The sequence below is a fragment of the Paramormyrops kingsleyae genome, chromosome 2 (genome assembly GCF_048594095.1).
Source record: "Paramormyrops kingsleyae isolate MSU_618 chromosome 2, PKINGS_0.4, whole genome shotgun sequence".
Classification (NCBI taxonomy): Eukaryota; Metazoa; Chordata; class Actinopteri; order Osteoglossiformes; family Mormyridae; genus Paramormyrops; species Paramormyrops kingsleyae.
In genome coordinates, this window is record NC_132798.1 from 18,301,027 (window position 1) to 18,319,957 (window position 18,931).

Consider the following 18,931-nt stretch of genomic DNA (forward strand, 5'->3'; position numbering starts at 1 on the left):
ACGCGAGTGCTGGAGGGGCGAAGGGCTGTTTTTGTAGATGCTGGAACGTGGATATCCGTGTGTATACTGACAGCGGTAGGCATGGAGCGGCGGAGCGTCCATTGAGCGCGTTTATTAACGGCGTTTTTTACGAGTAAGATAAGAGATCACACGGGAAAAATAACGATAGCAGCTGAGTTGAGAGGCGCACAGAACCCGGCAAAGAGGATGGAGGTAGAGAACAGGGCAAATGGGTTCGAGTATTCAGAGAGAAACAACGTGAAGTCCGTCAATGGTAAGTCCCAATCCCTTTTTGGTTTCATTTGCAACGAATATTTGATGTAAATAGCCATACATCTCAGATGAACTAAAATTGTCCATTTCCGAAGTGAGTGCTCCTGTTTTTTTATGCGAATAATTTATTGTAAATATTTTGACCCGAAATCCATTTTAAGTAAAGTGTGCACATATTTTGTAATTGCCAAGGATGATGATTAATTTAACACGATTACTTAAGATACTTGCCAAAATAATATATATTATAAAACCCAGAAACCTAATTTAATCGAAATCGAAATGTATGTTGAATATAAAGAGGTTGTTCAGTGCATCTTTGGTCATTAAACATTATTAAACGTCGGACAGATGAGTGAAAAGTGCCGTTATTGACCGATGCCGATTAAGGATATCCTGGAGAGTCATAAAGGGGTTCTTTTTCCTGTTTTTTGGGGGGCGGGTGGGAGCAGAAGTTGCGTTTGGTTAGCGGAAGAATTGGAATGTTTTTATTTGGAGGTGGGTAGTCAGTGGTCGTCAGGAGATCGTAAAAGCTGAACTTTTGAACTTGGGAGAACGGCTTGGGGGTAAAACCACCGAATCCCCTCTATCCCTCTGCGACCCAGAGCACCAGCACAATTATGTACATCCATCCATCCACCTTTATTAAATGAAATTCTAAGGGAATAATAATAATAATAATAATAATAATAATAATAATAATGGTAGTACTAGTAGTATAGAGTAGTAAGGATGTTATGTAACGTTAAAGCATAACCAAAAGCTTCGTCTATGCTTGTTCAGTGTAGTATCAATACTAACCGAGATTGCGTAATTGTTCAGTAGTGCCCTTGCAAAGTGACGCGCATTAATCATACCTTGCGCCTGACTTTGAGTTAAATTTCTAAATCAGTGTGGTGTACTTATTTTCCCAGGGAGGTCTGTGAGCAGTGAAGTGCTTAAACGGCACCCCCTCCCCCCCACTCCTTCGTAAAACGAATGAATGACCACTCCTTGCGTTTACATTCACACAATCCCGCAAGTCCGAGAGAGAAATAAGATTTCATTGTTAACCAGCAACAGATATTGCCTTTTGTTTCGGCAAAGCGACGGATAGTCCGTGGCTGTTTCTGGCGCAGACGCCTATGTTGCGTATCATGTCCATCTGAGTGAATCTCAGCTTCAATGGTTTGCCTACGAAAGGAAAACAACGCTTTGATCTTGGGTTAAAGCGAAAATAGCCCGTCCGAATTTCCATTACCAATTCTATCCCCTTGTTTCTTAAGACATTCTAATTAATTTATAAGACAATTGACATTTAACACTTTAAATAGTACTGGTGGAGTTAACTATTTTTTAAGCGCATGCACAATTTGTTCGATTAAAATTGGGAATCACGTATGACAACAGAATTGTTTTGGTATGCATAATTACATACTCAAAATTTTTTTCAAAATTCTGGCTTGTATTATGCGCATGAGGAAATCTGGAAAATATAGGCATTAACAGCAATAACATTTATTATTAATTGTGGTAATTTATTTTTTTATACACATCAGTGGTGTAGATTAATATATATATTCAAGCTACGTTTTAAAATACAAATGGTAAAAATAAATGCATGGTGAATGTTTTTAAGGAAGTCTTGAAAAATTTGACTCTTTCATTAAAATTCATACATAATTGTATATATATACAATGTGGCGTAATTGCTCCTAACGAATAAGGCAGCTAGTACTGTTTGTAATGGTTTAATCTGCTCTCCTTGTGGAAAGTTTATTAGCTCCTGTGTCCCGCTGGAATTCGGGCAGCGTCAGATTTACATGCGGTCATTAGTTCAAGATGCACGGTCCATTCAAATGTTAAACACACAAACGTTAAAGCCGAACCCGCAGGAAGCCGCTAAAACTGAAACTCTTTAATGTACTCGCTGTTGTTAGTGCTTTCTTTTGCGCATTTGATTTTGCAGAATAAACGCTATAATTATACAAGATTTAATTACACTGTACCTGTAGGCCTATGTTTAATTTAAATCATGACGCTTAAAAACAGAAGCTACGTACTGACTACATTCGTGGGGAATGCATAACCAAAGGGACATATCTTTTTCTGTTTTGAACAGAAATTAGTTTTGTAATTAAATAGTGAATTTAATGGGATGTAAGTGTGCTTTTGTCCTTTTGGGATCTTAACTGCTGCTGATTTGATGTTAATCAGTCAATTTATTTGTTTACACAATTTGGGTGCTACAAAAATTGCCATTGAAACTCCATATAAGACAGCTCTTTAGGGTTTAATTTTAGAGATTTGGTTTGAACTGGTCAAGCAATTTACAGTGTGTTTATCAAATGATGAAAACATTTTTCATGAGTTGTTTGGGCATTTTTAAAACATATTTTTACATATGCTGTGTTTCTGTCCTGTAGGTTATAGATACTTGTATTGCTATGAAAATAAATTTTAATGAAAATATCTTGATAGTCGATTGTGGCAATATTATTTATATTATATATATGTTACCCTGAGCTTTTTGAGTTAAATTTGTGTATTTTGAATTTTAATTTGATTAAATTGGTTAGATTTTTTTTCTTTTAAAAGAACCTTTGAGGTATTCCTTCTCAATTTTTCTCATTAAAACTAAAAGTGTTTTTTTGGAGGGTGTGGGGGTCTCCTATCCTATTTCTTGATCTCCAGAGGTGTAGTTGCTGGCTGGCAGAAGGTGAAGATTTAATAACCCGACAGAAATGCTTAGCATTTTCCCCACCTTGTACTGAAAGTTTATCATCTATTATATCTTCAGGGATAATTCAGGATTCACCAACTTTTGATCTTCAGGAGATTTTAAATGGATGTTATATAACAAAGTTGTCTGTTTTAGCTGTTCTGACTAAGGTAGTTTTTTCTGCTGACTATAAGTAAAGGATCCCTTCTGTAAGGCGTGGCTGTACCCCCCAACCCCACCCCCCCGGCCGTGATGATGGTCCCCAGTGGAATCTTGCTGGAGTCTCTCAGCTTCTGGCTCCTTTCTCCTGATGCTTCCCCCTCTTGTCATTGTAGTTTGTGCTCGATCTCGTTTACAGGAATCCTTCCGCCAAAGGCAAGGCTTTGCTAAGGTTTTAAATCGGATTGAGATCATGGCTCACTGCTGAGCAGTTTAACGCAGTCTGGTTTTCCCTTGTTAACCGTTCTTTTGTGCTTTCGGATGTGTGTTTTGGCTCATTGTCCTGCCAGTGGACCCACTACCTAGTTATTACATTTTGATTGAAAATGCCCTGCAAATCCCTTAATTTCAGGATTCCCTTAATGCTTCCGAGGTCTCCAGTGCCACAGGCAGCAAAGCAGACACAGCCTTAAGGAACTTGCACCCCGGTTAATGTAGGCGCCATATTCTTAAGGACCTGCAGCCCGGTTATTGTAGGTGCCATATTCTTAAGGAACCTGCAGCCTGGTTAATATAGGCGCCATATTCTTAAGGAACGTGCAGCCTGGTTAATGTAGGCGCCATATTCTTAAGGAACCTACAGCCTGGTTAATGTAGGCGCCATATTCTTAAGGAACCTACTGCCTGGTTAATGTAGGCGCCATATTCTTAAGGAACCTGCAGCCTGGTTAATGTAGGCGCCATATTCTTAAGGAACCTGCAGCTTGGTTAATGTAGGCGCCATATTCTTAAGGAACCTACAGCCTGGTTAATGTAGGCGCCATATTCTTAAGGAACCTACAGCCTGGTTAATGTAGGCGCCATATTCTTAAGGAACCTGCAGCCTAGTTAATGTAGGTTCCGTAGTCTTTTTCTTACAGGCCCTGTTTTGTTATTTGTAACAAATCGCTGACCTGCATTGCCAAATAGCTCAGTTTTTCTCCAAAGGATTTCGTTTTATCTAGATGAGTTTGGGCAAAGATCAGTCCAACCTCTCTGTGTTTCTTTTGGCTGTGGGTCCTCCTTGACCTTTATCCATAATGACCTTCTTGGTTAAGCTCTCCGGGTGTTGTACCTGGACTTTTTTCAACAATTCACGCTAACCTTTGAACAGAGACCTTGGCAGATCCATAGGCAGCAAACTCCTTAGCATTGTGAACTGCAGGAGCAGAGATGCCAAGCTCTCTGGAGATGACCTTCTGTACATCTTCTGTTTGGTAATACTTTCTCTGATGGTATGGTACTGCTCTTAGTTGTCACCATTGCGAAAAAGGAACATGGAATCAGAGTAAATGCTGATTTAAAGCTTTAACGGGACATGGGAAATACATCCTACATGAGATTAATTGCACAGCAAATGAAAATCAAGTTCTTCCTAATTAAACTGAGTATGTTTGTGCTAAAGGGTGTCACTTTCCACTTAATATACACTTTCCATACATTTTTTATCAGACTGAGTGTATAAACACTGACGTCGTTTCATGCTTTCCCTTTTCCCCGCATGTTGTATTCCAAAAACCAAGGGTGTAGAGCAGAACTGTAGATGTGTTTTCCAGTAGTGACTGATGTGCTCACTGTTCTGATGACTGACGCCGTGTCATTGGATTGAATTAATCCCTGCTCCCTGCTGATTGGCTGCATGTAGGTTTTTTTTTTTGTCCATTTGTTTTTTTTAATTTCATTCAGTGCCACTGAATGAAGATGACACATGCAGTAGTATGAATGGAGACGGGGGCTAAGCGACACAGTACCTTTGTGTGTGTGTGTGTGTGTGTGTGTGCGCGCGCGCGCATGCATCAGCGCCCTTTAGGAATGAGATTGGCAGCTGTTGTGGATGCTGCTGGTTGGATCCCATACTGTCCCATTGCCCGCCCAGCAGGTGTGTATGTGTTTGTGTGTGTGGGGGGGTTATTCTTGTGGGTGGGGAAGTAGGAAAGGAGTCCCTCCATCCTCGCTCCCCTGCTGGGCCCATGAACAATGATGGAGGGGTACAGTAGGGGAAGTGGGGGGGCGAATGAGCCTGGCAGGCCGGCCCTATTCCTGTTGCTTCCTGTGATGGAGTGGCTGTCAGTCATCAGCTGCCCCCCCTCCCCCCCCGGCCCCCTTCAAAGACCAGCACACTTTCACATCTGGACTCCTGCTTCACCGTTCAGGCTTCCTCGCTCTCTGTGGTTACGATCCTTTCTCTGGACAGGCAAGCAGCCCCCCCCCCCCCCATGTCACCCCTCCCCCCAGCTTCTGGCTGCACTTTAAACACAGAGATCTGTAAATGTTACATTACCTGTGTCACTTGTTCTTCAAATACAGTTTGTTCCCTGACTCTAGCAATTCCTTGGAAAACGTTTCCTTGTTTGATGCACTGCAAGTGCTATAGATGTTTCTGCTCTTGCTGAGGTGAGGATCGGAGTTCAGGCTCCACATTAGCCTCATGCGTAATTGTGGATTTAGCTTTGAACAGAGGCCTCTTGGTTTTTACCGTAAACCGTTTACCTCGTCTCACATCAGAATGTGCGCAACACTGTTCCTGGGCTTCAGACCCCCCTCCCCAGTGTCGGAGGATGAATGATGAGTGTGTAATTTGTGTGTGTGGGGGGGTTTAAGTAGAATCCCTTGAGGAAGGGGTTTAGGGTGGTGCTACTGGACACATATGGTGTTGGGGTGTGCCGGGAGGGTATACATTTTCTGTGTGTCAATGTTTTTTGAGGCGCTCCGCTTTTGTGGGCGACCTCGGAAGATCCACAGCGGAAGTTGCCAGAAAGGATGACAGAAGATGAGAGACTAGGCATCCGATTACTGCCGTGCAGAGCGTGACTTTCTTACATGACATGGTTCTTAAGAACCTGAGCACAGAACATGCCGGTCTGAAAGGTGGCCTTTTCTTTTATGGGGTTATTTTGGATGCTGACATGTTTTCACTGTTCCGCGCTTTAGAACATCTCCTACGCTATTTACGATGTTGCTCCTATTATTTGAAAGGAAAGATCACAGAGGTGAAGACGGCAGAAGGAGACGGGAAGGCGCCTGGTCTGTGAGGAGCGTGAGTCCAGCGTGACCCGATCGATCCGCTCGGCCATCCGGGCCCTGCACTGTATACAGACAGTGGCGTTGCCTAGCAACCGGCATTCCTCCGCTGATCTCGGCGTGATAAGGCCGCTTCTCGAAGGGAACACTGACTAATCATGTTAATGTTGGCTCTCGAGGGGCCCCACGGTCATCTGCTGTGAATTCCCCACGGCGATGTCAGCGTGGCGATGGCGACGCATGCCACAGCTAACGGCCATTCCAGTGCTAATCCTCAGGGCCTGCGTGGCTGGTTAATGCCGGGAGTCCCATCTTAGCTGTGGGCCACGTTGGCTGAAATTGAGGAGCGGGGGGAGTCGGGTTTACTATAGTTTGCTTGGATAATGAATGGGATTTTCATATCTTTGCGAAACTGTGGTCCTGCGCTGTTGCAGTTTTGGTTGATGGGGCGTTACCTGACCTTTCCGGCAGCCTGGGTCAGAGTTACGGCCTCCACTTGATCTGTAGGACAGGGAGTCATGAGCCAAGGGGAAGGGGAGCCCCTGTTTTGCGGACCAGCCTGCTATAGTGTTTCTCTCCCCCCAATAGAGTTCATCCCAGATGACCCTCTGGGTGAGAAGAGCAATAAAGGAGTGGTATTGAAATAAAGGAGGTGGGCTTGGGGTGTTGGGGCTTTGTTGTGGGTGGGGGGAGGTGTCGCAAAGACCTTGTGGAAGTGTTACAGTAAGCAGGCCGGCCGGTACAGTGACGCGGCCAGCGTCAATCCCAAGGTGGCCTTTTGTCGGTCTTCTGTGATATTCAGCAGGTCTGGGAAATCAGCGGGTCGTAAAGTTCTCCAATCAGAGTTTGATTTTGTATGTCGGGTGGGTGGGGGCCTATGTGAGGCTTTTACAGGCCTCAATAAATCATCGAACTTGGTCTGTAACTGTGCCCCCCCGCAGTAGTATTGACAGTGGTGCCCAGGTTGGTGGTTTTCCACTTCCTCTGGCCGTAAAGGCACCCGCGTGCCCGCCCCGTGACTTTGATAGGGGTGAATTAGTCACCTGGCCGGCCCCTTCACCGCCGAAGTGGGGGGGGTAGGAGAAACACAGGGGAATCCAACGTTCCACTTCCCATGTTCATCTTGCTAATGCGTGCTGCAAAGCATGCTGGGTAAACGCTTCCCCAGCTAAGTTACTGGTATATTTGAAGTACACAGTCCGTCCGTCACCTTGTGGTGCAGAGAGCAGTGATAGCCCTGGGCTGTTGGTCCCTGGCGCACGCAAGCTGCCCCGGCCCGGAGCTGCGCTTGTAAATCCTGGGCTCTTTCATGTTGAAAGGGAAGATGGTCCTTTAAGCTTGTCATTCACTGTGGTGGAATAGCCCCCTGCCCCACCCCCGGTCACCCCTCCAACCCCCATCCCAGATTAGGGCTTGACCTTCTGGTACAGAGATTAAAAAGGGACAGTGTAGGTAACCTTAGTTCTTACATTTGTACCTTAAATTGCCCACTCGACCAACATACCTCAGGACCAGGTAACACAGTAAAGCAAAATAAAACTTAATAAAAATTTAAAAAACAACATTGCATTGCATGAAGTTATGAAACAGTTCTTGCTCGTTTCTTCCGGAAGAGTTCTGATGGCCCTGCGTTGACAGTGGCCTGCCCTCTGTCCCACTGTGAAAGCTAATGACCATAGTTCCCCAGTAGGAGGCGGCGTTATGAACTTGAATCCTTGCAGCTGTCTCAAAGAAAGCACTGTGCATTGTCAGCCAGGAGGGATGGTTGGGGCGGGGGTGTTTGTGAGTGGGTTGGGAGTGGGGGGGACAGAGCGGACATTGTGCTCTGTGGTGTTACGAGGTTGCCGTGGGTCAGCAGCAGGGGTCAGGATGGTGACCGGCGAGCAGCCTGTGACTGAACACGGACAATCTGTGCGTAACGCTGCGGTGGTCCGGCACGATGGGCCGGACCATGCGACCTCACTAATGCCGGCTCACCTTCCCCTCGCCATTGGCTGCTCTGCGCTGCTGCTCTGCTCTGCTGCTCTGCTCTTCTGCGCTGCTCTTCTGCTCTGCTCGGAATTTTTTTTAAATGTATTTCCTGCTGTTGTAACTCCAGCTGGAAATAGGCAGGTAATCACCAGACCGGGGGGGGGGGGGCGGCACAAAGAGCTCCGGAACGATTCCCATTCAGCTTATCGTTTCTCTGTCCAGGATTTAAATCATTTTCACTAAAATAAAGGATACATCTGTTTCTCTTCTTGTCAAAGTATGCCAATATTTATTTCAAAACACGCTGAGACTAAAGTCAAAATTTCAAAGGTTGACTGGTCGATTTCATACTCAGTTTTCTAATAAATGAGAGACTCCAAGATAAAGCTTGGAAAAAATGTTCAGGAGTTTTGCTGCGAAATCCCACAAACGGTGGCGAAAACCTAACTGTGTAAGATGGGTGTGAGGTCCTCTCCCATCAGGTCAGGGGGGTGTGAGGTCCTCTCCCATCAGGTCAGGGGGGTGTGAGGTCCCCTCCTATCAGGTCAGGGGGGTGTGAGGTCCCCTCCCATCAGATCAAAAGCCAGATATTGGCTTGAAATTTTGGTGCCTTTATTCGGTATCAGAATAAAACATTCTAACTTACTACATCTAACCCAATTATTGATTTTTACCAGTCGGTACCTGCATTAAATCCACGTCTAGTAGCTGTGGAGTTTTTTTTTTCTTTTTTAGTTTGTTACTTCTATGTTTAATTGTTTTTATGTTTAATTTATTTTTATATAGCCCCCCCACAACAATCACCCCGAGCCGCTTTACATGGGTGTGTTGTGATACATCACAGCATTATTTATTCTTTATTTCGTACCTTTGTCTTTATTTCTTACTGTGCTACTGGACAAAGAAATTTCCCCCCACAGGGATCTATCCTAAGCGATATTTTTAACATGTTTAGTTTTGTCTTGAGTTGAATATTAACCTCGCCTATACAGAAAAGTGAGCTTCTAATGACGTTCTGATGAAGCCAAGTGCTCCTTACTCAGGTAGAGATGCTGCTATAGCATGTATGGAGATATTTGTTGTTAAATAACTGAGCTATTCAGTTAGTCCTTTTAATCCTGGCTCCCGGCCAGAATCGTGGGTGATATTTAGCGTCTCTGGGTGCTGCTGTATCCAGATGTTATCTAACTGCGATGACAGCTTCATTACGTGGTGCTCGGAAAGGAAGGACGATTTTCCAGGTGGCATGCTCCTCAAACTGAATTTAATAAACATTCACCAAATGTTTCGTCCCATATCTGAAGCCCTGGTGATTATCGCAGATGTGCCATTTAATCGCACTGTGATATTGTGCAGCCCTATAAAAAAGAGAATGGAAAGTATTCCAATCTACCTGTTCTCATACAAACGGGAAATAAAGCCTCATTTCTTTCCATGTTTTGCGCTGCTTTGGGCTTTTGCCAAACTGTGAAATGTGGAAAGATGCAATTTTGTGATGCCGTGGAGAGGTTCTCCGTGCTTTTCTCCGTCCCTGTCGTGTGGTTCTCTGCGTGCCTGTGGTGCGGTTCCCCGCCTACCACGGCGCGGTTCTCCACGTCCCACAGCGACTCACATTTAGAAGGGCTGCTTATGACTCTGTTTCATTTAGTTTTTTTGCTTTTTATTTTGTTCAGCAAGTTGGATTAATGATGGTTCAAAGCCCCTGCTGGTCAGGGGTAGGATGCAATAGAGTCGCAGCAGCAGAAATGCACTGCCAGTTTGCTGCAGGGGGGCTTGGGGTGACCTGTGGCCTGTACTGTACCCCCCCCATTGTAATCTCAGTCGAGTTTTTTTGCTTTGTGTGGTTGGCTGATTCTCCTTCAGGTGTGACGTCGCATAGATTGTAATCTGGTGCGGGGTTTCAGAATTTATCCTAGTCCAGGATGCGATTTGAGGCTTGGCTTTGGAGGAACTGCAGCTGCCCTGTTCATGGGGGCTTTTCAGCCCTCGGTCGGGTGCTGAGCCATGGAAAATGCCATTGGTTTGGGGGGGGGGGGGGGTTTGCAGCCAGCAGGCTTGACCCTGCCTCATCTCCATGTGTGGTGGAGGGGAGGGGGCTCGGTCCCCTCCGTCAGGTAGCTGCTGACCTGGCCTCCCCTCACCGCCTCTGTGGAACATCTGCCGCTTGGGGGGTTTCTAAAGCTCCTTGGCTACGCTGGACCTCCTTAAAGACATGCATCATTGTCTCCGGCAGCCCTCGCCCCCCTCCCTACTGGCCCCCAGACCCCAGCAGAACAATGTTAATGCTGCCTGAGGTCAGTCCAGCTGTGATGACATGGGCTTTTTTTCTGAAAATGATTAATCTTGTCCAGTAAAATTCTGGAAACAGGGTTTCATTGAGGCCTCGTGTTTGCAGTTATCCTGCAGGCTGTCTCCTGAAGTCTCAGAAAATGCTCGAAATCACTGTAAAGCCCATTCATTCCTGTTTCCCCCCAGTGTTCCTTTGTTTTGTTGTTTTGTTTTGATATTGAAAATTGTTCTGGACCTTCTGAAAAAACATCTGATGTAGACCTTTGATCAAAAACTTCGAGAACCTCGGGTCTGTAATCTATTTTTTCAGGATTGTTTGAGTACTGTGTACTTCTTCATTTACTCGCACTACGTTTACTTGTTCTGAATGGATGCTTCTCTATGTTCTATATGCTTGCTTCTGTATGCACAAGAATTTCCCTTTGGGATCAATAAAGTTCATCTCATCTAATCTGATCTTATCTGGAACTCCATCGGAGTCACTGGTGGGCTGCTGGTTTTGCTGGCATGCGGTCTTGCCGGTGGGGATGTCACAGGCCACCTGCGGGGACTTGCGCTGTTGCTTCCCCTGAGCTTGTGACATGTTTTTTTTGTCCCTGGCCGCTACAGTTGTTGCTATATGATAGATAAATGTGGGGCGGCATTTGCAAACTGCTCAGCGACCCGGCGGTGTGGTATGAACCGCAGTGCGGGCACATCTGAGTTTGGGCATTCCTGATAAGCGTTTTCATACACCTAGACCTGTGGGGGGGGGGCTCAAAAGTGGCATCTGTATATGAAATAATGGAAGTGGTGTTGAGCCTGGGAGGGGCTGCTCGGCGTCACACGGGTGCATTGAGACACCTGTGAAACTTGAGTTCGGTGCAGACGGTGAGGTTTGGCCATGTGGGCAGGTACGCGGGCCCTGCTCGTGTGACAGCACGCAGTGCCTCTCTGCTGACCAAGCGGAACCGCGGCCATCTGGGTGGGGTGGGGGGGCGGGGCACATGGGTGGCCTGGTGAGGCTTACAGGGTTACGCACCTCTCTGCTGCAGCACCACGGCCTCCTGCTGTGTCCCCCCCCCCCCACATTCTAGAATTTTCCATCAGACAAACTCTCAAACTAGATTTTATTGGTTTTACTAGTTTTATTGTTCTTCTCTTTTTTTTATTTGTCTGGAACATTTCATATCCTACCAACAAGGTCTCTCATCTTTAAGCCATACAGACACCGACCCCAAAGACCAAAGATACCCCAAAGTTCCTCATCTTATGTAGGGAGCTGAGATTGCAGCTGGTCTGACAGTCGGTTGTCATGGTCACAGGTCGCAGATTTTCAGTGCTTATTCCCAATTGCCGGGATCTTGAAATGGCCCAGGATCTGCTTCCGGTGGTTGTTTCCGAGTCATGGGGTCGATCCCGGCCTCCTGGTGCGTACGGCTCTGCCCCCTACCCCCCCCTTCCCCCGCCTCCCGTCAGGTTTCCGGCACCTGGCCGAGTTGGGAATTGAAGGCTACCCGGAAGGACATTAGATCTGGAGTGTCTTTTCAGATGCCATTTATTAATTAGTTGGCATTTTCCTCCTCAAAGATCATTCTAGGTCAGAGGTGGCCTATCTTATCCGCAAAGGGCCGGTGCATATGCGGGTTTTCGCTGCAACTCCCTAATTAGATTACTAATTAGAGGACTGGTTGGCTGAAGAGTCTTCACACCTGGGTTTGAACAGCTGGCCTACAGGTTATCCCAAAAACCTGCATACACACCGGCCCTTTGTGGATAAGATTGGCCACCCCGGTCTAGATTGACTGCTTACGTCATGTTTTGCCGCGGAGATGTTTCTCCATGATGCACAGATTGCTTCTCTTGTTTGCTGGCCACTTGTCCCTAACCTAATACCCCCCACCGTTCAGGTAGGGGGCCCGATTGACCTCCCCCCGACTCCCACCCCATCATTCACATGACAAGAAGGTACTTTAGAACTTGAAGGACGCTGTTTCTGTTAGACCCACAATGCATTGCGGCATAGGAGCTGAAACCTCTCTGTGGGCGGCCAGCCTCAGAGCCTAAAGGATGACCGAGGATGGGGCGGCCTGGGTCATGGAGAGGAGGGTTCAGGCAACTTGTTGTCGTCCCCCCAGCGCTGAGAAGGAGACTTTATGTGCAGCACTGTGCAAAAGCCGTAGGCAGCCGAAGAAAATGATTGAGGCTATTTATCCGGGTAGGAAGTGTATATTTGCTCAGAAAAAGCACACATTGAATTAAAAGTAGCACAATAAAAATATAAATGAGAATTTCTTCTCCCAAAAGTCAATGATATGTTGGATGATTAGATTGAACACGGCTTTGGTTCCCAAACCTCTCCTCAGGGTCTCCTTAGCCGTTCTGTGTATTTTTTTTCTATTTAGTTCAATAACTCGATGAATTTAGTTACATTCCTCAATGTGGTATTTATTAGCCAAATAAGGCGGGCTTTTGAAATGGCTGAGACAGACATCATATCATAGATGTACTTCAACACGTAGATGATTTAAATTTCTGTGACCGGCAAAGACATTTGCACGGTACATTACAGGAATCATCGCCGCTCTGCTTCTTTGGCATGGCTGAAAAAGTGGGGGCAGGATCGTCCCTCGAGTCCCAATCTGTTGTTTTGTGTCTGTCCAGGTTGCTGGTTCAGATTCTGTGTTCAGCAGTTTGGGCGACGCCCTGACCTCCCTGCCGCCCAGGGACCGGCTGACCCTCTGCTCTCTCAGCTGTATGTCACCTTGGATAAATGTGTTTGCTAAATAAATAAATCGTAATTGTAAATTGTATTCCGTGGCTGTGTGCTGGCAGTCTTACTTAGCGTGATTCTCCCTGAGCGTTTGCATGTTACTTGACCTCTCTGACTCACTCCGTGTTTGCTCGCGGTTTGGGGGGAACAGATGCTTCTGTCCAGAGGAGTGTCGCGGGCTCATGGCGCACGTCTGAGACCTGCAGCGGTGGTGTGTGTGTGTGTGTGTGTGTGTGTGTGCGTGGCTTACAGCTCCCCCCCCCAGGCAGAATAATTGATGAGTCTGAGCATGTGAATGAGCGAGCAGGTCGGGGGCCCTCTGGTGTGGCAGAGCAGGGCCGTCGCTCCCGGCAGATGGCCGCGGATTTGGCGGGGAGCCTCGGGAGGGACGCGGCTGCACGGCACGTGGGGGGCTAAGGGGAGGCAGAGTGAGCGTGTGCCGAGCTGATCTCATGCCCCAGGGATCAATCTTGTCTCTTGACATAATTGTGTGAGTGTTCTCCGTAACATTGTGTGTCGGGGGTGCTATCGACCGCGTACACCCGAGTTGAATCGGTCAGCGATTCCGTCCTGCAGACGCCCGAAAGGTGCTGTGTGATGAAGATTTTCCATAATATTCAGGAAGACCTGACAAATGTGATGGGGGGGGGGCTGAAAATGATGGGACAGCCATCTACTAATACGGGGAACTTTACTGAGGGCTCAGTGAGTTTTGTCTTGACATCGCAGCACAGTGTGTAGAGGTTTAGACCCCATGATGCTCTGGGGTCATTATTTTATTGTTATTAAAATCCTTAGTCTGCCTTCTGATGGTTGGTTTGTAAGGAAACGCATGTTCGTCACCGGCTCTAAAAAGTGTGAATTTGTGTGATGAGGGAAAATTGGGGCGATCAGCCAAACACGAATTTGTGACTAAAAAGAAGAAAGAATTGTGTTTTCATTACTTGGTTTTTAGAACAAGTGTGCCCACCCCCCCCCCCCACCCATGCTGTACGCCTAAGAGTTTAAAATGAAGGATTCAGTATCGGTCTAAAGGATCATTCAGGCGAAAGAGAACTGAGACGTTATCGCTGCTGGACAGTCTTAAGCAGCCCGCTGCAGATGGACTCCGTGGAGAAGTTTACCCCCCCCACCTGCCCGCCCCCACCCCCCCATGGGGAATGTGTGGGCAGATGCCGGTTTGATGATTTAATTCGGATGCGGCCTGATCCGGCTGCACTCAGTGGGGGTTGATGCGATTTGCAAACAACTGGGGGCCCAAAGTGTGTGTGTTGGGGGGGGGGTTGGCTTTAGTCAAGCACCTCCAGTCACCCCCCCCCCCCCCACCTCATTCTTCTTACTTAACCCCCAGGGGGCCTGAGAGGGCAAAAGACGGAGTGGTTTGGGCACAGTCAGGTGAGTGACGTGTGCCTGCACGTGGGGGCTGTGGGGGGGGCGGCTCACACAATCGCTCCCGTCACCATGCCTCCCCCCCCCCCCAACTCACACAAAGACCAGCAGGACCTCCTCTCCATCTCTCACTTTCACTGAAATGCCGACCCCCCGCCTTTTTAAAGAATTACCTTTATTTCCGGCTCGGTACTGGACTGGCCAAAGATCAGCTCCTCTGTGCTGCAGTTTGAACAGACGTTTACTTGCTGTCACTTGTTTCCTGTTGAAGTCCAGGGCTCTCATTCTGCACAGATCAGCCCTTGCAGATTTAATTCTGCTATAATTACGTGAAAATACACGGCCACAGGATGATGAAGGACGACCGTGCTTTCTGATTGGCCAGTTGTTGGTCACATTTTCCTGGCCGCAGCGTCCTTCAAGTTCTAAAGTACCTTCTTGTCGTGTGAATGATGGGGTGGGAGTCGGGGGGAGGTCAGTCGGGCCCCCTACCTGAACGGTGGGGGGTATTAGGTTAGGGACAAGTGGGCAGCAATCACGGAGGTCATGGAGGTGGGGTATCGCACGCCACCAGCCCATCATACAGCCCAGAAGTTGCCAGATTGTGCAGCTGCAGGGATGATTTGCCCTGCGCACACACCTCTCCCTCCCCCTAATTATTTCTCTCCATCTTCTCCTCCTCCTCAGGCTTCTACACTGACCACCCCCTGGAGACTGACCAGGCTGACGGGATAGGTGAGTCCGCTTCGACGTTTGTGCCAAGTGCTCCACAGCAAGCTGCTCTCTCAAGCATCATTCTTGGTCAGTCTCCCAGCTGCTCATGCAGGAATGATGGATGAGCTCAGTATCAAATTGTTTTTGAGCTTTAAAATGTGGTTTGAGTCCCCATGACTGTTTCACTTCTATTGGTTACTGTGTCAATGTGACTGAAGACTTTCATCTGGCAATTACATTACTGTACTTATAATTACATTACTGTACTTATAATTACATTACTGTACGACATGATAACCTCGTACTACATCATATACATATTATATGTGTAGTATGTTTATTAAACATGCTGCTGTATTCCATAAGCACAACCAATTTCTCTACCTTTTCTATATCTTTTACATTCTTATATTTATTATTTGTGATACTTCACATTCTTGTTTGTTTGTCTGTTTATCTTTTTTCCTTTAAAAAATCACACTCAAAGCTTCGCTGGGGAATCACACTCATTGAGTTTCTTTATAACTTGTTGCAGTGATAATAATAGCATTCTATCCCTTTCGTTTTTATAGTAACAGTGCTGACCCAGAGTCATAACAAGCACACAGTGATTAGCGCGTGGCCATATTCTCCCTGGTTGACTATTGCCCCCTAGTGGTAGGGAAAGTGAAAAACCTTCAGACTCTTTACAGTAGGTGAGTGTGTGATCCTTCACTGCCCTCCCTTTCATGCCAATTGAGTAAAGTTTTTGAATGTACTAAAACTAACCCTTTTACATAAACCTGACCCTTACGTGTTTACTAAATGGAAATAAACTAGTTGGCGTAACGGTGTCACATGGGAGTTAGCTATGGTAATCCGTGTTGTTTGCTCCTGAAATGTGCCTCACAGCAGTGGCTGGCTCCTCGCCATCCCTCCCAGACCACCAGCTGTCCCCCAGTGCTGCAGTGCAGACCCACCCTGCACTGGAGAATGCTCACTGGAAAGATCCCCGCTCCATTTCCTCTTGGTTGAAAGCATATTGACACTCGCTGTGAATGCAAAGGCGCATTATTGCCATCCTTTAAGGGACACAATCATCTGGGCAAAAGGAGTTAGGACTCAAATGGTCGGCCAGAGTTGTTTATTTGTGCCCAAGAACTTGTACTTAAAATGACTGCGGTTTTCTGCCGTTGCCACTTAGAGGGCAGCAGAGAGCATGTGTGGGGTCACTGCAGGTCTGGAGGCCCCACAGGTGTCCATCTAGCCTAACCGGAAATCTGAAGGGCACATGACTGGCCAAAAGGAAATTTAGATAAAGGGTAAATTACATAAACTAAGTAGGTGTGTGTGTGTGAGTGGGGGGGGGGGGTTTAGAAATAAACAAAAGGCAAAAAACAAAGGCTTCATCAAAGATAAGGCTCTATATAAAGGCCATTCTGAATTCATTGTGCAAATGGAATTATATACAATGAGTCTGGTAGGCAGTGTGCAAATGGGAGCATATATGGACATGAAAATAGTTAACAATGAGGTGGGTATTTGCCATAAATATACCAAGTGCAGATTATGTAGTTGCCATCGGTAAGCAGGAGCAAGCGCTCCGCTCGTCAGCGCTGAGTGGCGTTCGTGCGCTCCGTTATCACACTTCGCTGGTCCGTTGGGCACGCCAGGCAGACCGGACACAGGTGACGCGCCGTCCGAATTAAAAGGGAGGGTCTTTTTCTGCTTTTATCGCAAATACGAACTATTTTGTATCGCCAATGTTTATTGTAGACTGCAAAAATCGACTTTGCCAACAATTATTGCACTACAGTTTCAGTTTCGTATTTATTTTTTCTTCCTTCAGAATGCATTCTGCTTTTGGTAGCATGTACCATAGCTGGCCAAACACAATAAATAATGTTTTTATCGAGCTAATATCCGCAGTTCCAGTTTTTGAAGTGAGTGGTGATTTCATGAGTATCCACCAGATGGAGACAAAAACCTGGAAATCTGAGTAGCGCCGCGTCAGAATACCAGCGTAATGACATATATATTTACAGCCTGTCACGGTTTTAATGATCTCTCAGGATAAATAGTAATCAATTATTATGTGAAATTATTTCATTCTATTAAAATTATTACTTCCCTATCTTTGCTGAGCAATGTTTGAGTGTATGTGCATTTATTTTTGTATATGTACGTGCAAGTAGTGCAGTTTGTCCGCACTTGGAATGTGCTGTCACGATTTTTCAGACTGTTCCCTATGACACACCTGCACCTGCAATTTGGACACTTTTTTGTCCTATTTGTAGCTCTGACCACCTCCCATTGCTTGCATGTCAAAATGTAAATTGTTAGACCTCATGTACACCTGACGCAGTTAATTAGCATTGAATCCAGAGGTGGAAAGTTCTGGTCCTGAAAGCAGAAATACAGACCAAGATTTTGTTTCAGCTAAACCAATTGAGTATAAAGACTCAGTCACAGAGTACTTGGTTGGTTGAAACAAAATCTTGGTCTGGATTTGTACTTTCTGGGCCTGAACTTCTGATTCAGAACTTCTGACACCTCTGATTGAACCTAATGTGATTCACCTTTGTAACTGCGTGTAGAATTGTGGTTTAGTTACTTCATAGTCATTTTCTTTGTGGTGTTTCTGTTATGTCTACCCCCTGTATGTAGTGTGTGTGAGTGTGTGTGCGTGCGTGTGTGTGTGCATGCGCGCGCGTGCACGTGTTTGTGTGTCTGTCAGAGTATATGTGTGTTTGTGTATATTAGGATTGTGCTCCCATGCCTGGAAGGTTGTGGGTTTTAATCCAATATCCTTCTGAGTGCTCAAAGTACTGCAATTAACACCAGCTGCTCTGGAGGCCGGCTGACCTTCACTCCGACTCTCAGCTGTAGACACACGTGTATCTGTGTGTCTCATGGCAAACTGGGTGGGATGCGTGACTATGTCTCCCTCAGGATGATAAGTGCTGTTATGTTGTGGGGGACGCCGCCTTTGATCTTTCGGCCCATTGTAGGGACACGCCCCCCACCCCCTACCCCGGCCGTCATTGCGGTGGGACGGGGTGCGTCCTCCCCAGCTGTCGTCTTGTCGGCTCGCTGTCAGGAAGCACTCCCATCTCTTGCACCACTTGCCCTTTCTGCTTCACCCTGGACTTGAATTGCATGGAGCCACAGAATTTCTGAAAAGAGTCTTGGCTTCAGACACCAGAAAACCCCTTCAAGTGTGCTGGGGTATTTTATTTTAGGACGTCATCAAACACTGACATTCCATGTCATTCAGTCCAATTTCATTTATAATTTCATTTTCATTTTAATCAGCCGCGGAAGCCCCCCCTCACCCTTATATGGCCTGTCATTCCAAATATCCACATCCTGTGCCGTTCTTTAAGCAGCTGTTTTTGGCTGGATGTTCAGGTTCAGGTGAAGTTCATTTCTCTAGCGCTCCCTCCTCTTGACCCTCCTAATGCTCCCCTGCCCCCCCCCCTGCAAGCACCAGGTGGCACCGGACAGGGGTTGGAGGTCAGATGCAGTTCACAAGCTCACGACCCTGTCACGACCCCTCCGGTGACTCCGGGCTGACCGCCTAACCCACGGCCGGCCTGCCTTTCTGGCGTGCTCTGGGGGGCCGTAAAAGCTCTGGGGCATCG

General features: G+C 46.7%; 1 protein-coding gene across 2 annotated transcripts in view; it reads left to right on the forward strand.

The window, feature by feature from the left end:
- The window catches only part of nr6a1a (nuclear receptor subfamily 6, group A, member 1a), a 77,513-nt gene continuing 58,582 nt past the window's right edge, over positions 1–18,931 (forward strand). Inside the window, exons 1-2 of one of the 2 annotated variants that reach the window (XM_072707270.1) lie at positions 1–274; positions 15,282–15,395. In XM_072707270.1, the coding sequence (XP_072563371.1) occupies positions 208–274; positions 15,282–15,395 (181 nt within the window). In that variant the 5' untranslated portion in view covers positions 1–207. The remainder of the gene's footprint in view (positions 275–15,281; positions 15,396–18,931) is intronic. The other variant, XM_023840694.2, reaches the window with a different exon arrangement.